Below are 24,242 nucleotides of genomic sequence, written 5' to 3'. Positions count from 1 at the left end.
CAAAATAATAATCAGGAATTCCAGGGCCTTGGTGATCTCTTACCTTAACCTTGGGTCTTACTCTTAATCCAGCCCCTGCAAACCCTCCAACCCTTGAAACAATGGGGATCAATGGTTTGCATATTACCTAATTTAAGAAGAATGTTTTATTTTATTGTTACACTTGATGACACAAGGTATCATTAGCATACTGACCTCTAATTCCTTTTCATCAAATGTCTTGAGCAGATGCTGTGGGATTACTTCATTAAATCCCTTCTGCAGAGCCAGAAACTGAGCTTCAATCCCTCGTAAAAATCGCCAATTTACATAAAGCCTGCAATAAAGTCAAGGTTCCATTTGCAAGAGCTTCACAGCTGACACTTTCCTTTTTTTAAAACCTTGGAAAACTACAGCATCAGAAACACAGTGCAACTATACACTGTACTAGCTCTCTACTCAATTCATACTATTAATGCAGGCAAGTAATAAGATTCTCTGGCTAACACATCACAACTTAAACAAAAAGAAGACTTATTGTTTTTAATACCTTACATATTCTTTTTTATTCTCCTCTGTGACAGGAATACTTTTCCCATTGGGTTTCAGTTCATGTTGTATGATTTCGCCATATGCATTATGTTCCACACAGAATGTATGGTCCAAGACGCCTGTAGTATCATTCTCCCTGAAGTGCAAAGCACAGAATTTACCTCTAAATATCTTGGACATGGCTAAACATATACACTATAATCTGCTGAACAAAGATACAGGAGAAAACAGTTTGTTTATATCAGGTAAGCGCTCCACGTGGGGCACACAAATATTATCGCAGCCATTGCAATAGCCTGTGGAGCAATGAGGCAGGCACATACAGGACTCTGAATAATTAATTACTGGAAGCCAGACTTTTTTTTGAGTATGAAAACATTATAACTGAAAAGCCTTGCAGAATGTTCAAGAGGCTTTTTAAAACATAACACTGTTCATACATGTGTTAAAATGAACATATGTTATAGAGACCCTGGCATATCACACCCAACATAGAAGTCCTCATCTGTCACATGGCCAGCACTCTTCTCCTCAGGCACATGCTAATGTTGCCCCCCACATGACTATGATCTCATAAGGCCAGCAGCCATCCACATTAGGACTACCCAATGCTTAGACTTCTGGAAGACCACAAGGAGGGAAAAGCTGTGTTTCTTCCAGCTCTATTTGTTTTTAGATAAGTTATTGTAATGCACTGTCAGCCCAGCTTGCAGCCCGAAAGGCAGGCTACAAACATAAATAATTGTAATGCACTGTCAGCCCAGCTTGCAGACCTAAAGGCAGGCTACAAACATAAATAAATGGAATATGGCCACTGTAAACTATTTAATCGTTGTTTTGGAGGGATCAGTACTTACAGTATCCACACTAAGCTGTTGTGAAGATCTGGATCTACTAATTCCATGTCATCCAGCGTGATTGGCTTCCCTAACAATTGCTTATAAAAGGGCAACGTGAAGCCTCCATCAATGTAGTGTCCATGAAACACAGCCATACCCATGATCCGTCCAACAAAGTGGAAGTAGGATAAGTGTTCCTGGAATTGAAAGAACAAATGTACTCAGAAATCAGGACTCCTGGTCTGATTCCAAAACTTCTGAATTATTCATATTTTTCTGTTGGAACATTTTCTAAGCATTTTACTGGCAGATACAACACAGAAATTGAACCAAAAGGAGGGAAAACGATGAAAATGTCATTCATAGCAGCTGTATTATGCAAAGAAAATACGTATTTATCTAACTTCTGTTGTATAAAATGCTATACTCACATTGAAACTTTTTCCAGCCAGCTATAGTTTGAAACACTTCCTTTTATATTTAAAGTCAGGCCTTCCTTCCACAAGCGGGCTGAACAGCCCAGCTTAGCCTGAGCTCATCAGAGTTTGAAAGCTAAGCAGGGTTGGCCAAGGTCAGCCCTTGGACGAGAGCCTACTAAGGCGGACTGGGGTTGCCATGTAGAGGAAGGCAACGGGGCAAAACCACCACCTTTGCTCATCTCTTGCATGGGGCCGCTGCAACTCGAAGGCACGTTCTTCTTTCCCCTCAAAATGGAAAACCTTCCAAACTAACTTAGCCATTCTGGAGGGTTCATTCATTTCCATTATCTTACTGTCTTTCCACATACTTAAGCACAGTTTGTCTCCCTGTCTTCTCTTCCGTCACCAGCTGTAACTACAACATCACAGTGAAGTTTTAATTCAGTTACAGTCTCTTCATATTTCAAACATTCCTTTAACCACTACCTGCTGCAACATGGGCCTACTTTTTAATTGTTAAGTGTAGATACCCATTGTTTTCTTCTCATTCTCTCCATTCCCTGCATCCAAAGAGAGAGAGAGAGAGAGAGAGAGAGAGAGAGAGAGAGAGAGGAAAGAAGAAAGAAGAAAGAAAATGGCACTGCTGATGCAACTCACATTATGTTCCAATTCACTAACTGAAACCAGCATTCTAAGACAACATAGATTTACACCTTCTTGCAACAATGATGTCTTTAATTTTCTGGAATCACATAACATGTAAGCATTCCCCTAGAAAGGCAGCATGGGTGCCCTTTCCCATCTCAGTTCCAAGTTGCTAGTCACCTCCATGATATATACAATATAAGGGGATTCTCGGAAGTGGGGAGATTTTGCAAATATGGCTACACAGGCCAAGGTAGATCTTAACATCCCCCCTCTGCTATTTAAAACAAAATTGTAGTCACTCTGCTCTGCTAGGATGACTCACGATTTTATCACATTATGCTTCACCTCCTTAACAGGCAGGATCCAACCCTAAATTCCAGTCTGTAATTATACAGCAGCAAATTTCTCTGGCACTGCAAATGATATCGGTTTCTTCATGTGTTTTCCTGGCTCCCATACTTTAAAGCATAGCAACAAGACCTGGCCCTCTTCATCGTACTGAAACAGTTTACAGAGTGAGTGATATTAATATATCTAATTCTCAACATGGGCAAATCTATGGATACTTATACCCAGAGTGTAGCCGCGAAAAGACAAGTCTTTCTACAAAAGACACCTGAGGTTTGCAGAAAAAATGTGAAATCTTAAAAGAAAAATACAATGGTAGGGTTAACTCTTCCCCAGTGATAAAAGGAGTGCCTGCAGCTTTAAGAAACGGATATCCTTTGCGGCCACTGATAGGCAACCACAACAGTATTGCCAGTTTTCAAGGCTAAGTTTCTGTCACTAATAGGCAGGGGGAGGGGGCAGGGCCTTTCCAGAGGTGTTTGGGCTTTGGAGGAGGACTCATGAGGGCCAAGCCTGACAGCAGCCACGGGTGACTTGATGCCAACCCACCTGCATGACTTACACATGCTTGGCTGCTTGTGCTGCTCAACAGCAGCCATCTCACAAAGGTCAGTGTGGCTAGAGTTTCAGATTATGATCTGAGAGACCCAGGTTCAAATCCCGCTCTACACTGAAAGCTCACTGACAACTCAGTCTAATTTACCTCACAGGGTTGTTGTGAGGATCAAGTGGAGAGGAGAATGAGATAAGCTGCTTTGTGTCCCCATTGTGGAGGAAGGTGGGATATAAATAAGTGTGTGCAAAAAAACTTCGGTATCTTTCAGGTTCAGGTATATTGAACCCCCAAAATATTGGTATTTCCTGATATTCCTGTATCCCAGTATCAGGAAATGATTGGGAAACCTGAATTTATTTGGCTCCAGTATAACCTACGGGGTATGTCAGCAGTGGCGAGGTCAGCATTCTTCTATTTGCTCCAAGCCCACCACCTGTCTCTATGTCATTCTGACCTAGCCATGGAGATTCATGCCACAGTCACCTCCTGCATAGGCTACTGTAATGTGCTCTATGTAAGGTTACCCTTGAAGGTGCTCTGGAAACTACAGGCAACCCAGAATGCAGCGGCAAGATTGCTGATGAGCTCTCCTTGGAGAGATTATAACTATCCTGGTTTGAAACAACTGCACTGGCTGCCGATTGAGTTCCAGATCAAATTCAAGGTGCTGATGATTACCATTAAAGCTCTAAAATGTCAGGGACCTTCAGACCTGGTGGACTGCCTCTTTTGACATGTCGCCACCCCCTCCGAAACTTGCATTCTTCTACTCACAACCTGCTTGTGGTGCCTGGCCCCCAGGACATTCACCTGGCATCCACCAGGACAAGGGCCTTCTTTGTGGTGGCCCCGTCCTGGTGGAACCAGCTATCAGATGATAACATGAGCCCTGCAGGACTTACCTAAGTTCTGCAGGGCCTGGAAAGCAGAGCTCTCCCACTTGGCTTTTAGTTGGTTGGGTTTGGTTTATGTGGGCTGCTTTCTAGTTTTATTTGGATTATAGTTTTAAACTGAGACTTGTTAATGTTTTAACTGTTATTAGCCATCTCGAGATCACCTGGCAACAAGATGCAGCATTAAATTTAATAAATGAATAAAAATACTGTGGGAAAGGGGATACGGGAGAAATGAGGTGCCTTACACAAGTCCTTGCAGGTTCCCGACTTGTACATTTCTAAACACAAAGCAAAACACTCCTCCAATCTATACATTACCACACTACCTTGCACAACAATAAGGATCATTTATGCCATATGGCAGAGACCCAGTTGTGGTTGACATATATAGATGAAGCAGTGAGCTGAGACTGCAGAGGTAGTATGGTCTGGGGGGAAATGCCTCTGACCAGTCACTTTGATATCACACTATGGGGTCAGCCAAAAAAAAAGGCTTACTGAAGGGGTGGAAGGAAGAAAAGAGGATAACTGAAGAGAACAGCTTTTGGTCCATTCCCACAGTATATATCTGTAAGGAAGGTCCCTACATATAGTTCTTGCTTTCCTCATAGAAAGCCTAAGAAGATTTGATATGATGTTCCCATAGTGGTATTACTGCTAATGGTGAGTTGACATGGAATAGGGATTCAGGATCTACAGGGCACCTATAACAATGGGAATGATTAAACTTCAAGAACCCAAATAAGCTCTCTAATTGGAATACATGAAGAATCTCCAAGATGGTTCAGGGGAATAGCCATTGGTTCACTTTCCTCCTTTTAATCTATCCAGCACATAGGTTGGATGCCACCATTACTCAGGTCCCTGCTCCCTACAACCAAAAAATTCAGATGCTTATTCAACTTGGGGCTTCTTCCCATCCTTCATCAGCTCTCTTTCCATCAACTTATACATGCTATGCAAAGTAGAAACTTCCCAATCACCAGTACCAAGAAAAAGATGGGAAGGCTCCCACACTTGTTTAGAGAGACCTATGGCCAACGAGCACAATGAACCCTATAGGAGGAAAACTGGCTACAAGAAGTTCCTAATGGATGTTGATGATAAAATTTCTCAAGATGAATTTCTCTTAGCTGAACAAGAACATGAGGTCATTTGAAGAATATCCTATATCCAGCACTTGATCCAACAATTTGCATTCAGTCTCCCTTTTAGATATTCCAAGACCAAAGGGAGAAATGTGGTATTTAGGTTCTATCAGTACAAATTAGAAAACAGAGAATCAATGAAGAAATTCAGATTTTACATCATTAAAGGATCAAAAAAGGACTTGCTAGCCAGAAAGAACATCCGTGCTCCTACATACCGGATTAACAGCAGAATCTGGATTTATCTGTAGTGTATAGATGTCATCACGTGAATACTGAAACAGCCCATAGTATGGATTCAGCATTTCATGGGACAGCAAATACAGCCATTCCCTGAATAAAGTAGTGATATTTAACAATAATCTCAAACATTTCTAAATTAAAATACACAGAAATACTTGTTTTTAACACTACATGTCTATTTTTAATCAAGCATGAGTACTTAATTTTTAATCACGAATGAGTCCTTTTAATCAGGAATGCATACAAAATGTAAGCATAAAGCCTTAAGCATAAATATTTCTGCTCTGTTTATTTCAAAAAGGCATCTTGCTGTCTTACATTATGTCTTTAGTCACCCCATGTGGTATCTGTGACAAGAACAGTGTGTTTTCTCTAACTGTATTGTACAGATATGCAAAATTTTGTACTGCATGCAAAAACCAACATCCTGTAAATGCTGCTTCAAAGATCAGGCCTGAAAATGCATGGGAAATGCCTTGGAAATGGGAGACAAACAAGATTTGCAGGGAACAGGATTAGGGTTTTAAACAGCTACAGGTCTCTTCCACAGAACAAGAAAAAGCAGCAAATATGTGGTAGAGAAAGTAAAATCAGAACCAGCAATTGTCTAAAGCATAATCCAAGTATTATCTCACAGATTCATCAGTAGCAAATCAAAAATGGTGCCTTTTAACTTGTATATGTATTAAATGTGTGTGAAAGATTTACATTGCCCTCCTAAGCAGTTACACTCTTCTAAGTCAATTAAAGTAAATGAGTTTAAAAGGATGTAACTCTGTTTAGGATGGAAGATACATAAAATGACCGATTTGTATGTATTCAACAGGGGAAATCATCTGAAAGTTCAGTAGAGAGTTTATTATTAGAACAGTGAGAATACTGGTAACTCTACATTTTACTAAATTTTATATTGTCAGAGATATATTGATTTGCTAGCGAAGTTTGTTCAAGGTTACAAAATTTAGTTAAGGAATGAAAGGCAAATCCTTGTGGTCCTCCCCCCGCCCCCATATAGCCAATCGACAGGTGTGATCTGGGAATTCTGTGCTTGGAAATTAATTCCCAGGCATATAACAGGCCTGGTTTGGACTGGCACCACGCTGCACAGGAAGCAGGAGGCTTAAAGCCTTCCCAACCTGAAATGGCCCTGGGTGAACAGTTATTTACCCCCCTCAATGAGTGCCAGTTTCCCCAGCTGGACAGAGAGCCACTTCTCAGGGCTATTTCGGGGAAATGGCACAGGAGGAAGGCTTATACCCACTCTCCCCATCTCCTGCTCTTCCAGTCCAGCCGATGTGTGCCTAGGAATTAAGTTGCAAGCACTGACTCGTGGAAGTCATATAAGGACACCCTGTGACACATGAAATGGCCCTTAGTCTACTTTGGCACTGACTTTATACTGTAGTTCAGTACATATGTATCTCTGTTTACAGCAGTCAGGCAACATTCAGTAAATTCAAATTGCTACACTAAATAATTAAAATGACAGTATGCTGAAATACACTGAGGGACAATTATTTTAACAGCATGCATTTTCAAGTGCAAGATACACTCTTTCCAGTGGGTGAATATTGACACCAGTTCATAGAACATGACAATGCTGCTGAGATTTACTTCCCTGGCTCAAGACAATAAAGAAAATGTCTGTGCGTCAGGAATGATTGTAATGATACTGTAATGATGTATTTACTACCTTCCTTAAGCTGAAAAGGCCTGTAAGGGGTGGTGAATGTAGGCCGCAGATGTGAGGTAATGTGAGCCTCCCATCCACATGGATCACAAACCCACTTTGAGTACAATCTTTCTGGAAAACTGCATTGAACCACATTTTGGAAAACACATGGTGATTCAGGAGAAAACCCAGAAACGGAAGTCTCCTTGTAAAAAATACCACTGCAGGGTTGTTGTTTTTTTTGAGGGGAGAGATACAGAGCAAAACTTATATGTGCAAGCAGCCTAAGAGCTTATAAGAATACACTTTCTAAAAGATGGACTTTGTTAGTGCATACATTCTGCTATTAAAAACAACAACAAAATAAAAGGCTAAGTTTTTACACATCAAATTCAGCTAATGTTGCCAGCTACCCAGGAAAAATTGTATTATTCTATTGCTGGTAGGCTAGCTGTCAGACAAGAAAGGGACAACACTGCCTTCACATTTCATGCCGTACATGTTGGGTAAAGACAATTTTTGCACTGGGCTCCACTGTTATAGGATTCCCCCACTCCAAGTGCAAGGATTTTTGATTTCAAGAGCTGGCTACTCTAGGTCATTATCAATTTGTTCAAGAGACAGAGCTAAGACACTGTTTACCTGGCAACTCCTCCGTAATCGAGACCTTCTTCCCCACGAAATTTTATCATTAATCTCTTCCATAGGTCTTTAGGCCTCATCTTCATGACTTGCCTGTAAGATTCCTGGAATCACACATACTCATTCATGAGTACTGTCATACTCCTTATACTAGTGCTTCCTCCACTCAAGACCTCAGTAACTGGACTATCCAAACCAGTACAACAGATGTGCAGCTCTGATTAGGGTTTTTTTTGTTTATTTTACTTCATTCATACCCCGCCTTTCTCCCCAATGGGGAACCAAAGCAGCTTACATTATTCTCCTCCATTTTATCTTCACAACAACCCCGTGAAACAGGTTAGGATGGCAATGCCAAAGATGACTCTGACATTAAGACACTATAGCTTTCATAAATAACATGTTTTCTTGTCAGTGAATATGAAGAGCTTATCTGAGAGATATATGAACCAAAGAGAAGCCCTCTATAAACAAAAGATATTATGGCAGATACAGTGTATGGTGAGTTTCTACTGGACTACCATGGCATCCACTATCCCTATAGAGCAAGACCCATCCTTGTCCAACCTGATGGGCAACGAAATCCAGAGAACGACGGGAGGAATTCTGCTTGCCAAAGAAAGCATTTTTACTTTCTCCTTACTACTGTGCCCCTCTGTAGGGTGTCCCTCTGGGTCCATGGAGTGCCTGCAAGAGCATAGTGGGCCTCAGCTGGCTGGGGGAATCCACAAAAATTGGGGGACACACTTCCCCTTTTCAGGCAGCAAACAGAAGGGGACAGTTCATTAAAATCCTCAAGGAATCATAATGTGTTAAGAGCATATATTTATTCTATTTACTTATCACATTTATTAGCTGCCTTTCTCCCATGCGGAACTCAAGGCAGCTGACAATATTTAAAAATTATTAAAATATCACACATATACAAATACTAATTCTAATTGTCACATACAGCTGCATCTCTAAATGTATTGTCTCTCAAATTTCTATGCAGCCCTCTTTCCTCTATATTCCAACATAAGGATCCAACTAGTCTGATCCCCTTCCTTCTCCCCTCCATGTAAGATCTACAAAAATGACAGTCTTGAGTTACCTCAAATATTTCCTCCCTGGAGACTTCAATACGACAATGTCCAGCTTGGGGCTGCTGCTGGGATAGCTCTTGCCTTAGAATCTTGAGCTTCTGTACAAGGTCACGCTTGTACCTTGGCACAGTCAAGCATTCTGCCTCATCTGGAAGCTGGCACAATGACACCACTTCCTGCTGCTGTTGATCTTTGAGTTGGTTCTGACGGCTGAAAAGAGGCACAGCTGCTTTGAGTAATTCAAGTTTTACAGTTGTTTTCCCTTTTACATAAGATTAATATGCACTTGTACCAAAACCTGAGGCAAATAGAAATACCAGTTACTATAGTTACCAAGTCCTCTGCCACCAAAAAAAAAAAAAAAAAAAACTTCACAGAAACTTAAACCACATGCTTCTGTCTGTCTTGATAATTTTCAGCTAGCTTAATTTTTTCTCAATTAAACAGATTACAGATTTACAATGACATTAATTGTCCATGTTTTATCATCTTTCATGTTAATATTCAGGGTTATGCCAGAACACAACATCACTCATCCAAAACTGGATACTGCATTCTGTTTGAAATGACTTGGTTGAAGAATTAGCTTACAAAAATGTTTGCACAGGCAGTTTGGCAAGGATGGTGTCCCTTGTACCTGGAGTAGTCTGGACCACAGGAATGTATGGAACTTGCATGTAACCAACTGGCACAGATAAATGAGCATTTTTACTAGCTATTCTCAAACATTTCTTAAAGCGAATTTTTTTTCTGGGCTAACAATTCCCAGTTTGTTCTATATATTCACATTGCCGGCAGTTACACACAATTCTTTTTGGTTACAGCTTCTGCCATTTCCCATGAATATCTCCCCACAGCTCTGAGAGAACAGACTGAAAAGTTCTTGCACAAAAAAGTACTCAGTGCAGTTTTGATCAAGACTGACGGAAGAGCTAGTATTTTAAAGTTACATCCTTGTTACACTGCATATTGTTTAAACCTATATACGAGTCATCTCTACTAGAACATAATCCAGTGAGACCAATACCTAAAGATAAGCCTCAAGAATAGCCACAATGCCCAGAAAAAAGTATGTATTCTCTGTATAAGAAAGTCAATGTGTAACATTTTGTAAAGAGGTACACAACACCACCACACTACAAAATCTACCACACTAAGACCCAAACTACATGTTGCATTTAACATGTGATTGCCATAGGCACTTGTAGCCATACTGCAGCTGCGGGTTCCCCACAGGAACTCAGTTCTAATACCTGCAGGGACCCAGTCTGGCCCAAGACCACAGCATGGGGGGGGGACTCCAGCCTACCCCCATGATATTTTTCTGACACAAAATGACCTGGGGAGGCATCAATTTGCCCTGTTGGGGGGCTGCACGTGTAATGAATGCTTGCATGTACAGGGTGCAATAGGCCAAATAAAGCCACCCGTGGTTGTTGTGAGTCAGGGTAACAGCCCTGGGGGGAGACTGGAATCCTCCACCTGCCCTGCAGTCCCAACATGAATTTCCCCCCTGCATCACTTTAGAGTTCCCACAGGATCTTGCAGATGATGTCTTGCTACAAAGTCACCATGGGGATCATGTGTTAAACAAACTGCAAAGTTTGAAACTGCGTGATTCTGATTATTCTACAACCCTTGCAAAATTATTATTTTTTAATAAATTATTTTTTGTTTTATCCATTGCTTTTACATTCCATGTTATTTAGCGTCTTACAATTTTTCCTCCCCTTCCCTTCCCTTCCTCCTCCCTTCCCTATCTTCGTGTAGTCCTTAGTCTTTTCTCTCCAGCCACGGGCACAAAGTCAAAATCTTCCACCGAATGTCTTCCCTTCCCTCCTTGGATATCCTGCAAAATTATTCTATGCATGCTCAGAACTATAAAAATTCCATGAAAACTGACAAAAGGCTGGAGTAAATTGCTGGCATATTTTGCAGGCTGCCACGTTGTGCCCTTCACCGAGGCACGTCGAACATAAAGCATGATTGTCAGTGCGGGTCATTTTCATCCCACATGACAAACACTTCATAAATAAAGCTTTCTGAGACATGTTGGGGTCTTGGAAAGCAAACAACGTTGATCAAATAGAGGAAAGCTTGCAGAGAAAAAGCTTTGATCTTCATCAAGCAGTGGTGAAGATAGAACTGAGGGAAGGAGGAGCTCCTCCTCTGGTACACGTGACAGTTTGAGCAGGAAAATGGCTGCTGGAACACTACAGAGGAGAGGGGCTCCCCCACTCCGGTGCAAGGCTAAAATAAGCTTTAAAGTTCTCCCAAGCAGCAGGCCTGCGCACATGCAGTCCCACATACACAGAACAATGACAATAAATAAACATTTCTTTAAATATATCCAGAGCAGGAAACCAGACAGAGAAGACACTGGGCCTTAGGATGACCAAGGGATAAAAGGATTGCTAAAGGAAGATGGGGAGATGGAAGGAAAGCTCAATGAAATTTTTGCGCCTGTGTTCACTGTGGAAAATTTGTACCTGTAAGAAATGAAAAAAATAAGGACTTCTGACAAAGAAAAATCTTGGATGTTTGCCTTATATTGCATTAGAAATATATTGCTTGAAATCAATTGATTAATGCTTATTATGAAACTAAACAAGTTTGCTATAAGAAAGAGGAACCATAACCAGACAAAGTCTGGGGCTGCCTCAAAGGGATAGTTGACTGTTAGCTAAAAAGCGGAAGTATTGTGGGACAGCAAGGGCTCTGCAATGTTATTAATAAATAGCTAGAAGTACCTAAAGCTTTTACTTTATGAAAATAATCAATATGGCTAAATGAAATATATTCTATAGCTTGCTCACATATAATCATGTTTGCTCTCACTTATTTGCCTTTGCCAACCATGCAGGAAAAATAAGGAAGTATTTTAGACAAATGAGAATATTGTGAAAGTGATGGCTACAGACACCCGAAGATAGAACATCTTGCGGTTTTGAAGGTCCTGATTGACAGAGGGGCCAGATGACGGAAGTGAAAACAGTCACTCCAGACAGAAGCTTGTGACAGACTGTTAGAAAATAAATCTTGAGTAAAGGTCAAGGGGGGGTGTAATCTTTAAGAAAAAGGAAAATAATAATTATGGGCATAACACACGAGGTATAGTTACGCGGTCGTGATTGGAGAATGTACGTTTTGGTTGCCAACCAATGGTGGCCAAAGCAGGGCTTTTCTTATTTTCCACACCTCGTCGGTGATGAGTATAACTAGGCTGATTATGTGAATCTAGGGTGTGTTCAGTTCTTTTGAGCTGTGCAACCTCTTGCAAGAGTATTAAATTCAATAAAAGATTGTTCTGCTTCATTGAAAAAGGTCTGTCTCCAGAAGTTCTTTATTGGTAAGAACAAATTGTACTACCAACATACCCATGCCATAGCCACTATTTTCAGAAAGGGAGTCTGAAGAACGGAGTCAATTTGAGGTAACAAGTGATGAAGTTCTAGAATAGGGGTGTCTAGTTGGATTTACCCGAGCAAAAAATATACCTGGGGTATTCCTTATTAAGAATCTATAGTCAGAAAATATTCTTCAGATTCATATACCAGGTAGCTCCACCCTCTCGAAACCAATCAGGGTAAGAAGAAGTGCTAGCCAGAGCTGCATGTTGGCCCTGCATTTACTTAATTTATATGCTAATGCTTTTCTCCCTAGCCAGGATTACAGATCCTGTTCTCCTCAGCTAAGTGGTCAGGCTGTAGTTTATTCAGCATATGCAGACAATCTAGTTTTATTAGCCTGTACACTTTCAGGTTTAGTGAAAATATTGAACAAGTTTTATGATTTTTGCATTAAAGAATATTTAGAAATAAACTTTGATAAAACAAAGGTAGTAAATTTCTCTAAACCTGAATCTAAAAGGATGCGTTCTTTATCCTTGCAGGGAAACTCAATTGAGGTAGTAAGAAATTCCATGTACCTTGGGGTTATGTTCTTACAAAATCTCTCTTGGGATCTGCATATCCATATGTTAATACAGGAGGTAAACGCCTCCTTCATTTTCTTTAAAATATTCTTTTATTGAAAAGGAGAGTGATTTGTACCAGCACTCATGACTCTTTATAGAGCAATTATACATTCGGTCATCAGATATGCTGCTCCTGTGTGGCATACTGGTCATATAGAATGTCTTGATTTTCTTCAAGAAAAATTCTTTAGAAACCAGTTGGGTATTCCACAACGTATCTCCTCCTCCACTCTGCAATTAGAGCTGGGGCTTCCAAATCTATCTACCATTGTTTATCAATCTGTCATCAAAGTTCAGTTTTCCCTCTTCAAGCTGTCAATAGCTCTTGCTTTGTTTCAGTTGTTAATTTCAGATGACTATCTAGACCTGGAGTAGGAATTTAGATAAAAGACTTTCCGTTCCAATAGAGCAACTGAAGGCTGCAAGGAACAGAAATCAGAAAGTAAGCTGTAAAAAGTCTAAAAATAGGATCTTAAATGAAGATTGGTTCTTGGTGCTCAAGGATGCAAATTGTAAATGTTCTCCAGTCTTCTTCCATATACCCTTTAGTGGTTATTTTTCCTGCCCATACACATGCTTTCTCTGTTGTGGCACTCACTTTATGGAATGGCCTGCCTGAGGAGGTCAGGAAGCCTCCCACTCTCCTGGCTTTCTGCAAACTACACAAAACTGTATTATTCAAGAGGACTTTTCTACACAGGCAACAGAATGTTACTTGGAATAAATTATTAGGGACGGCTGTACATAGCTTGCTGTAAGTAGGATCATACTATGTAATTTTGCATCATTTAACGTGTCATGTTAATACTTAAGCTTTGCTTCAGATGTGTTTTAGATTTCTGGCTGGTTCTACAATACTAGTTCTATTACATTGTTTACTGAACGCCCCATCTTGTTGCTTGTGTTGACTAACACTGTGTAATCTGCCTTGAGTCCCAGTGATAAAGACAAACTATAAATAATGTAAATAAATATATATCCTGTCGGGTACAATAAAGAAGAATAAGAAAATTTATCAGACTGTAGACTTTATTGGTGACACTGGTTGGCTGATTTTCTGAAGACCATTTGTAATGAAAGAGAGATGTACAAACAAAAAAACTGAAGCAAACCATTATAGCACAAGTGCAAAAAGGCTGCATAATTTCAGAGCCTGAAAGAGTGATAACATTTTCCTATTGAAAGATAATCCAAATTTTGAGTTATTTTTGAACTCTACATAGAAACAGACTTCCTAGACCAAAACTAAGTTGTGGCAGACAGGCTAGGTTCAGCCTCTCCCTAAGAGCAGCCAATAAGAGCTGATAGAATGTTGAGAAAAGGAGCCTTGAAAACAACAGTTAAGAAACAGCAGTTAGGGGTTAGTAGCAGAAAGGGAAGCTGACAGCTTAAGGGCTGACGTGAAAAGGGGTTTTCTGACTGAGGGGAACTGTACAGAAGCAAAGCTTCAAACAGCCTGAAAATATTAAATTTGTAGCTAAAGGATCTCAGTTGTAGGTATAGGACCTCTGTTCAAAGCTTCAACAGAAGAGAAACGTTGTTTCTTAGACTTTACTTTCTTCAGTGTTTTGTTCTTATAAATAAAACCTTTCTTGTTTGAGTAACCCTGTGAGCTGCATATCTAAGTGGAAGAAGTGCACACAGTACAATTTAATATCTCCGTCCATATACATATTATAGGATATGAATGAATGATGGCAGCTCTGTGTGAGTGAGGGCTACCCTGTCTGTGGATGTCTCTGGGAGTGAGAGAGAGGACCCTCGGTGTGAGACGGTCATGACTCTATAGATTTTAAAAGAGACAAGAAAGGTAGCAAGTGCGATGTCCTAACCTGAATAACAGAGGTGGTAGGCACTCTGTGTGAGTGGACAAGGGGCATCACATAAATTGGTGGTAGCAGTGGGACACTAACATTCACACTGACCGCTGGCTTACCCTACAGATGTCAACCAGTTTTGACTGCTTTGTCTACCCCCACACACACACCTCAAAAAATAACCTATGGAATTAGTTTTGAGCTTCAACAAGAGAGTTTTCCACCCCCTTGTAAGAAACCATCCCATCCCAAATGTAATGCTAAACTATTACCTGTTTAATGGTATTTGGATTATTATTGTTAGCACCTTTTAATGTTGTAATTGTCATATGGTTTTATGATCATTATACAATTTATTGTTGTTTTTATGCTGTTGCAAGCCGCCCTGAGCCGGCCATGGCTGGGAGGACGGGGTATAAATGCAATAAATAAATAAATAAAATAAATAACCCCAATTTGAGGGTGTTCCTGACGTCCTAGACAAAAACTACGTATTGCTAGAAAAACCAAAAAGCAGTTTAAAAACCACTACAACTGTTTATTGTGATACAGAGAACACTTTTAAAATTAAACTCTCTCCTAGTAGACAACTGCACACTACACAAATACAACAGGTATATTTATCGGCTTTCCAGCCAACATACAAAGAAAGATGTAAGAATTCAGGAGCTTTATAAAGCAATCTGATTACATTTCAGAGGATGGCACAAGAAGCTGTACCAAGCTGTCTCTCCTGGACAGCATGAAAATTGGATTTTACCATTCTACCTGCCACAGCTTTTCCCTGAGAAGACTCCTCTTCCAGAATCCTACCACCAATCTACCATCCATATTTTGTAAATATGGTAAAAGACGTGTGGCTATGTATGTGTGCTTTTAAATTTTCGGCTGAGGCATCTTGTGAAAATGCAGCTCTGTATAATTCAGATGCACCTGACCAGGATAGCCCAGGCAAGGCCAATCTTGTCTGATCTTGGAAGCTAAGCAGGGCCGACCCTGGCAAGTACTTGGAAGGGAGACCTCAAAGGAATACCAGGGCTGGGACACAGAGACAGACAATATCAAGCCACCTCTCTGAAATGTCCAAGCCCCACTAGGGGTCGCCAGAAGTCAACCAAGACTTTCAGGCAGACACACACACACACACACACACACACTACTCACCCCCCCAAAAAAAAACCAGGAAAAAAAGAATATATAATTAAGATGACACCTCCTTTCGTTAATAGCTAACAACACACACTCCTTTCAGACTATTACATTGATAATATTTAGAAGCACTTATTATTGCTATGTTTCAAACAATTTTTCCATTTGGGGGGGAGTATTGTGTTTGTGCACGTATGCACTTGTGAGCCTGGAAGTCATGGTGACTTCTGGTGACCAAAGTGAGGCTAGGACATTTCAGAGAGGTGGCTAGATACTACATGACTCTGCATCCCGACCCTGGTATTCTTTAGAGGTCGCTCTTCCAAGTACTTGCCTGGGTTGGCCCTGCTTAGCTTCCGAGAGCTGACTTGCCTGGACTATCCTAGTCAGGGCTGCTTCAAACATTTTTGATAGTCTGCATGGTGGAATAGTAGGTTTCTGCATCCCTGCACAAATACGTTTAATTAAATATACAGCACTGGCAGCCTCAACCTATTCTATTCTAACCTTTAGCTTCTATGACAAAAGCAGAAGGCCGTCTCATGGGAAAAGAGTTTGTAAGCCGCTCTGAGACACCTTTGGGTAGTGAAGGGCGGGGTATAAATCCAATCTCCTCTCCTCCTCCTCCTCCTCCAGTCTGAATTATACTATTGAGGAAGGCTTATTGCAGAAACATATTTGGTATTGATTTTTGCATATGGAGACATTATGTACCTTTTAACCTGTATTTATTTACTTTTGTCTTTATATTGGGACAAGGTACATACATACGGTGTGCAGGGGGGAGGATGGCAAGCCTGGGGGGGAGGAAGAGGGGAGAGAAATCCACACACAGAAAGCCTCACCTAAACAATCTACCTTCTTATAAGGTACATATATGCTTAAACATAGGAGTGTTGTTTTTAAATGATATTTTAGCACTCGTTATTGTATTACTAAATTATATATTATATTTTGTACATCTGCATTTTGTGCATAGTTAAATTTTACTTTGTCTGTATTCCAAAAAGCACCACTGTAAGGTAAGCAGGATACTGCAGTACAGTTCTCTCCAATCTAACTTTAGCATATCTCATTGTCGGTACAGATGTGGCCCAATTGTAGGGGATGCTCTCACAGCCGTTGAGATACAACTTCAGAGGCTGTATGTGACCTTCCTATCCACAGGTTCCCGAACAGTTTCCTTCATTCACAGTGCTGTATTTGGGGAACATCCACATGACATCATCTTTTATTCATCCTATTTCCGTGTTTTCCCCATGCGATATTTCCCAAACCTGATTTGATACAACCTTTTTGGAAAGACTGTAGCCAAAGCAACTTTGGATGTTGTCTACAACAGAAGGTGCATGTTATTCAGATCCTACAGACATCAATGCCATTATCCTCATCTCAGTCCAAGCAGTCACCACTTCCCTTCTCCATTTTTTAAAAATCGGTAATAGTTATATTGCTTTAATATTATAATGACCTACTGCAACAGTGTACTCGTTAAAGGGAAGGATACTGGCTGCACAGTTCTCCTTATGCCTTTGCAACCAAAAATGCAAGAGACTGACTTTTTGAAAAAAACACAACTTGGAACTATTACATTGTTGCACCATACACTATTCTAATGCAGAGGTCCCCAATGTGGTGCCCACAGACAGCATGGAACCCAAGGACATCTTTCATGGTGCCTGCCAAGTGGGTGGGCCCAGGTGGGGCTTTTGCCCAGCATGACGTCTGACTGGCCACTGGAGATCTGATTGGCTTTGTAGATTTTTAAAAACATTGCTTTGGCATCACCTGTCACCACAACACAATGGTCTTTACTGTGTCACTGAACTTCCTAGAGTAGCCATTTTGTGGCTGTGCCCCATATGCTGTGTCAGAATTGCAAAGGTGCCCGTGGGCTCAAAAAGACTGGGGATCCCATCATAATGTTACAGCTATTACTAACTTTAAAAATAACACTGGAAAAAACTTCTAGTGGAAGGGGGGAAATGGCAGTCACAGAGGACTGGGGCCAGGAAAGTGAAGGTAAAACTTTTGTGGATGTCTCTGTACATGGCTCTGAATCTGCAGCAGCAAGAAGACCTACACAAAAAATCATCTTCATGGAAGCAGCTCAGCATTGAGCTTTTACAGTATTTATAAGCATTTATTATGTTTTGGCTTAAAACAATAACATGCCATTATGCTGCTGCACTGTTTCATCCTAATATTTTTGTATGTAGGTTTTGTGTTTCAGATCTTTACTCCGTAACACTGTAGTACTTTTATCTCCAATGTTAATAGATTTTAAAAATTCAAAGTTAACCAGAAAGGAGTTACATAACACAAGGAGGAAGAGTCGCTCTACTGTGCATCCTCAGAGAACAACTTTTTTGCTCTAAATGTTAATCAGCACAGTGCAAGTGACATCATGAACTTACTTTAGAACAAGGTGCAAGTTAGCCGATAGCCGTGGATCTGTGAACTGCGTTGTTCTGTTGTTATGATCTACAAAATAAACTCTGCCTGTTGCTGTATTTCGTATCTCCCATCCAGGTGGCAAAGGACCAAGCTCTTCGCAATTGATGTTGCTAAGATCCCTGCAAAAACAAACATAAAATGAAACTACCTCAGCATTTGGCCTCTGAGCCAAACAAGTGTAAATGTAACATAACAATTCCATGAAGGCTGAGAGTATGTATTGTTTCAGAAACATGATCTGTTCAGCTGGAATCTCTACTCCCAAGAACAAGCACACGGAAGGAAAAGTAAAGCACACACACAAAATCACCCCACTGCACATGCCTTGGAAAAACTGTTATCATATACTGCACTTTTTTTCCTTTTACAAAATAACTTTATCAGTAATTACTATACTATAGATTTAAAACAGAAATAAAATTCTTTGCTTATCTTGCCCAGCAAAGTTATACATTAGCCACAGTTTTGACAAACATTCTTAAAAGATAGCACAAATCTTTTAAGAATTTTTGGATTTTTTAAAAAAGTTCAACAAAACCACATTTGTAAATATTTCTATTGTCTGTGAAGATTTATCAAAGTAACAGAACAAACAATTTTTAGTGATTTGTGAAGACTAGCCACTAGATGCAATAAAAATCCACTATCACAAAGAAAAGCTTATGTTGCCACAGGAACACATTGCCAGAAAGTAATGGATCTTTGTAAGGAAATAAAGTAATTGAAAATGGTAACTCTTGCTAGACTTTGATGAGCTCAGCATTGTATGACTAAAATATTTTTGTACTATACTGAAAACACACACACTTCCATTATTTTGCTACCACATCCAGTAACAAAATAACTTTGCACAGGAACAGAATACATTAGGAGAGTCTAATGCACTGAAATAATTCTCCATTCGCATATTAAGAAATATATATTATTTTACAATCAGTCTTTTAGCCAACAGACAATGCTATGTACATTTTGAACTCAACAAGTATTGAAATTCTATGAACAAGGAAACTAGAATTCTAGGCCAAGCAGAATTCTGAAACCTGCAGAAAAAATACACATTTGCACAGTTTGTTTTGTTTAAAACTTTGCTGGTCATGGAGGGGCCCAAAAAACTGTACAAGGGACTGTAATGAAAATATGGGCAAAGTCAATATCCTGTGTATAATCTACTTGGATTCTACATGCATTTCGGTCCAAAGCTAAAGGGACTGCAAACTTGCTTTTTTAAAAAACCCCAGCAAAGATGCTGAATTTGTTACCAAATTCTGCACTTGCACCAAATCACAAAATGCACACAGTCCTGCCAACAGGCCACAAGCTGCTGTTCTTTAAGATTGGAATGCAGAATATTAATATGCAAACTGTAAAGAAGTTCTGCTTAAATTATTCTCTTACCTAGGTACTCGTGGATCATGCCATGTGCTCACACCAGTCTGAGTATGTAAGAAATACACCTGCCCTTGTTGAGTTGTTCTTTGCTCTGTTCATCAAGAAATACCATGAAAACAAGTAAGAACACTGAAAAGATACTGAAGAAAAAACAACAAAAATCCCATATAACTTGTTTGTATATTAAAAACTAAAGCACCACAGAAGTGAAAGACTATCTGTTGAGCTCTTGTGCTCTACAGGTTTGTCCAACCCTTTAATGTTATCTAAAAGAGTTATTTAGACCTCTGCGCTTGGACTAAAGTTTAAATTAATATGGATTATCCAGCTTTTTACAGAACATATTTTTCAACTACTTTAACACACACAATACAATAAAAACAATTAAATGGTTATATGACCAAAGCCTTTAACATGGCAGAAGTAAAACGGGAAAATAGGGTTGTACTTACCTGTAACTGTTGTTCATTGAGTGGTCACCTATGCAGCCACAAATGGGTACTGCATACATGCAGACCTACTGCAGAGAGAATTTTTGAAGCTCAACCCCCCCTTTCTCCATGCTGTTTGCAGCCTTTTCCTGAATGATACAGAGGGGGCAGAATGCTCTACTCTGTGCCTCTCTGCTGCCACTGGAGTGAGGTAAAGGTTACCAGATTGAGTTAAGTGCTCATAGAAGGGCAGGAGGGAGGGTTGTGTGACTGCACAGGTGACCACCCAATGAACAACAATTACAGGTAAGTGCAACCCTTTTTGCATTGTCGTGGTACCTGTCATGGTCCCATATGGGAGATGAGCGAGCTGATTTACCCATCTCAGGAAGGCAGGTTTAAGCTCTCAGTTGAACAGAGATTGTAGGACCACTCTTCTCACTGCCACATCTCTTGTGGCATCCACATCCATCACATAGTGTCTTGCAAAGGTGCAGGAGGATGACCACACTGCAGCCTTGCAAATGGAGGCAACACACAAATCATGGCAAAAAAGCTGCTGCTATGGACTGTGCCCAGGTAAAATGGCCATGGATCTGCAGCAGGCAGTCAACTTGTGCCAGTTTATAAAATAGTCTTATACATGTGACTATCCATCTTGAGATGGATTGGGCTGACAGTTTCTTGCCCCCGCTGGAACCTACTGAAGCAATGAATAAGTTGTCACCCTTTCAAAAGAATTCTGTTCTATTTAAACAGAAGAGGAGAGCCCTTCTAATGTCTCAGGAATGTAGGGCTTGTTCTCTTTCATTGTGTGACTGAGGATATAATACTGGCAGGGTGATACCTTGGTTAAATGGAACCTGGATGTTACCTTGGGTAGGAACTGCTTAAAGTTGTGAACAACTATTTAGTATCAAATATTTTCAGAAAGGGGTGTTTGCATTTCTCAGTAACTGTAGTTCACTGACACATCTGGCTGATGTTATTGCCACTAGAAAAATGGTTTGCATAGTTAGCATGCGAATGTGGCAAGAGGCAATCAGCTTGAATGGTTTGCCCATAAGTTGAGAGAGCACCAGTGAGAGGCTCCACTGGGGGACCAGGGTCATTTTTTGTTTTTTTGTTTTTCGTATTTGTATCCCGCCCATCCTGAAAACGGGCTCAGGGCGGGTCACATCATCTTTCAACAATACAATAAGTTTAAAAGCACAATATAAACACTGGAGGAACTTTGTTCAGTAGATCTTTGATGAGATATTTTTATTTCTCTTTGGCAAATAGGGACTTCTGATCAACCTGAACAGGAAAACATGCCAGTTTGGTGTAGTGGTTAAGTGCGCGGACTCTGGGAGAACCGGGTTTGATTCCTCACTCCTCCACTTGCACCTGCTGATGTGACCTTGGGTCAGTCACAAGCTCTGGCACAGCTGTCCTTGAAAAAGAGCAGTTTGTGTCAGAGTTCTCTCAGCCCCACCTACCTCACAGGGTGTCTGTTGTGGGGAGGGGAAGGGAAAGGAGTTTGTAAGCCGCTCTGAGACACCTTTGGGTAGTGAAGGGCGGGATATAAATCCAATCTCCTCCTCCTCTTCGTCTTCTTCTTCTATAGTGGCTAAGTGAATTCAAATGGAACGCCTCCTCTGACTAGATTTAGGAGGTACTCAGAAACCTTTTCTATCAGGGAGTGGACTGCCCTGTTCTGTGGCCCATCTATTGTGGCCCATCTACCAAATCACTTCTACTTGGCTGAATATAAGCAACAGGTAGAAGGTTTTCTGGCATTAAGCAGAACCTCTCTGAAAGGCTCAGAAAACCGCCTGTTGATTATTGAATGAGCCACAATGTTAAGTGTAAACTGACAAAGTTTGGGTGGAGCAAGGGACCCTGGAGCAGCAGGTTGTCCTCCTGTGGGAGTGGAATGTAATAGCTGTGAAACATGGCTGTAGCATTGGGAACCATGATTGTTTGGGCCAGAAGGAACCTATCAGGATAGCAGGTGTACGTTCTTGTCTCATTTTGTAGAAGACCTTGGGAATCAGTGGTAACGGGGGAGAAGCAGTATAGCAGGCTCCCTGTCCAATGGATGTGAAATCTGCCTCCCATGGAGTGTGGTTCACATGCACCTAAGGAGCAGAAGGATTTGCATTTCTTGTTCTGACTGGTAGAAATTGATCTATTATGGGTATTCCCCAGAAGTGGAAAATCAGGGTTAGAAAAACCCAATTGAGCTCCCATTCATGAGGTGCTAGTGGGATGCGACTGAGGAAGTCTGCTAGTCAGTTGACTCCTGCTATATGAATGGCTTGAATGGAAGCTTTGTTGGGTGGATTAGGGTGAATATATGGCATAACAACTGGGAAGAGGTACCACCCTGTCTGTTTATGTAGTACATGGTTGTAAGATTGTGGTTATTTGTATACTTTTGCCAGAGATATGTTTATGTTAGGCCAATAGACCATTGTACACTACTTTGAGTTCCTGTGCATTTATGTGCAATGTGCATCTCTTGAGCAGAACACGTCCCAGAGACTCTCCCTATGTGTACACCTGAGCCTGAAAACAAGGCATCTGTAGTTAAGACAGTTTGTGGTAGGGAGGGGCAAAGAACCCTGCAAAGAAGTTGTCTGTTAGAATTCACCATTGTAGGGACTGTACCATTGGCCTTGGGATGTTCAGTTTTTTGAACTGGTGGTGGGGTGGGGGTGTTGAAGGTTCTGACAAACCACAATTGGAGTGGGTGCATATGTAGCCTTGCATGCAGCACCACTCAGGTGGTGTAGGTCATTAACCCCTGTAATCTTTGGATTATGATGGCAGGTTGAAATCATGACTTTTGGCATCAGAATACAGTAATTGCCATTCTGTAGGCTATAGGCTCTTTAGGTTGATGAGGTAGGTTTATCAGTAGTGACAGCTGGTGAGAAAAAGAATGGAGCTTCTGTGAACAAACCTCTCAGAGGCAGCAGAGAGAACGACCATTGGTTACTCACCGTGAAGGGTCCTTCTCCTCTGAGGCTTGGAGGACATCTTGTGGGTGATTCCCATCCATCAATTACTTCCTGTTTCCTGTAGTGGGAGTCACCCTAGGCTCAATTCTGGTGCTCCAAAAACAATACACTAACTTAACCACTGTAAAAAAGAGAACTTGAACATCAACAACAAGAGTATAGCCAAATCACAAACATTGGAACAGGAAGAGAAAGTGAGACCCCTCTCTCAAGTAATCTTATTATTATTATTTTTAAATAGAACTCTATAAGATCAAGTGAGAGTAGAATTATATACATAGAAAGAGAAGTATGACGACCCAGGAGGGTCAAGATGTCCTCCAAGCCTCAGAGGAGAAGGACCCTTCACGGTGAGTAACCAATAGCCGTTCTCCCTCTGAGGTGGAGGACATCTTGTGGGACCTCCCAGAGCAGTGTCCCTAATTTTTGGAAGGGTGGTCGTCATCAAGAGTTAGAACAGACTACAGTACTCTCCATCCGAATGCTGCATCAGCAGAGTCATACACATCTTCTAATGCCTGATGAATGTGGATAACGAAGACCATGTAGCAGCCCTGCAAACTTCCTCCACCGATGCCCTGTTGGCAAAGGCCATATTCGTTGCAGCACTGCGAAGAGAGTGGGCCGTGATACCTGCAGGAACTCGTTTCATACTCCTGTAGGCTACAGTAATGCAGGACCTCATAGTGTTGCTTATGGCAGAGTTAGACATCTTTCTCCCTGTGTGAAGAGGAGAAATGTTAACAAACATATCTTTTGTCCATCTGAAAAAGGCCATTCTGAGAATATAGCATTTGAGCGCTCTCCTCACATCCAGTGTATGCCAAACTTTTTCCTCCAGATGGGTTGAATTTGGAGAAAATGATGGCAAACAAATCTCTTGTGATCTGTGAAACTTAGTATTGACCTTTGGGCAAAAAAGTGGAATCTGTTCTCAGAACTACCTTGTCTTTGTGAAAAACACAGCTCCAACTGAATTGACAGAGTG

At 40.8% G+C, this 24,242-nt stretch overlaps 1 protein-coding gene across 1 annotated transcript in view; it reads right to left on the bottom strand.

Moving 5' to 3' along the window:
* SMURF2 (SMAD specific E3 ubiquitin protein ligase 2) overlaps positions 1–24,242 on the bottom strand; it is a 59,871-nt gene that overhangs the window by 5,624 nt on the left and 30,005 nt on the right. The window contains exons 8-15 of the mRNA XM_015423642.1: positions 19,822–19,906; positions 18,387–18,545; positions 9,036–9,237; positions 7,943–8,046; positions 5,604–5,718; positions 1,389–1,567; positions 530–667; positions 196–316 (exon numbers count right to left, since the gene is read on the bottom strand). Coding sequence (XP_015279128.1) covers positions 196–316; positions 530–667; positions 1,389–1,567; positions 5,604–5,718; positions 7,943–8,046; positions 9,036–9,237; positions 18,387–18,545; positions 19,822–19,906 — 1,103 coding nt within the window. The remainder of the gene's footprint in view (positions 1–195; positions 317–529; positions 668–1,388; positions 1,568–5,603; positions 5,719–7,942; positions 8,047–9,035; positions 9,238–18,386; positions 18,546–19,821; positions 19,907–24,242) is intronic.

The sequence above is a fragment of the Gekko japonicus genome, unplaced genomic scaffold (genome assembly GCF_001447785.1).
Source record: "Gekko japonicus isolate JY-2015 unplaced genomic scaffold, Gekko_japonicus_V1.1 scaffold33, whole genome shotgun sequence".
Classification (NCBI taxonomy): domain Eukaryota; kingdom Metazoa; phylum Chordata; class Lepidosauria; order Squamata; family Gekkonidae; genus Gekko; species Gekko japonicus.
The sequence above is the reverse complement of the archived record's forward strand: the minus strand, read 5'-3'. Positions and strand labels throughout refer to the sequence as shown.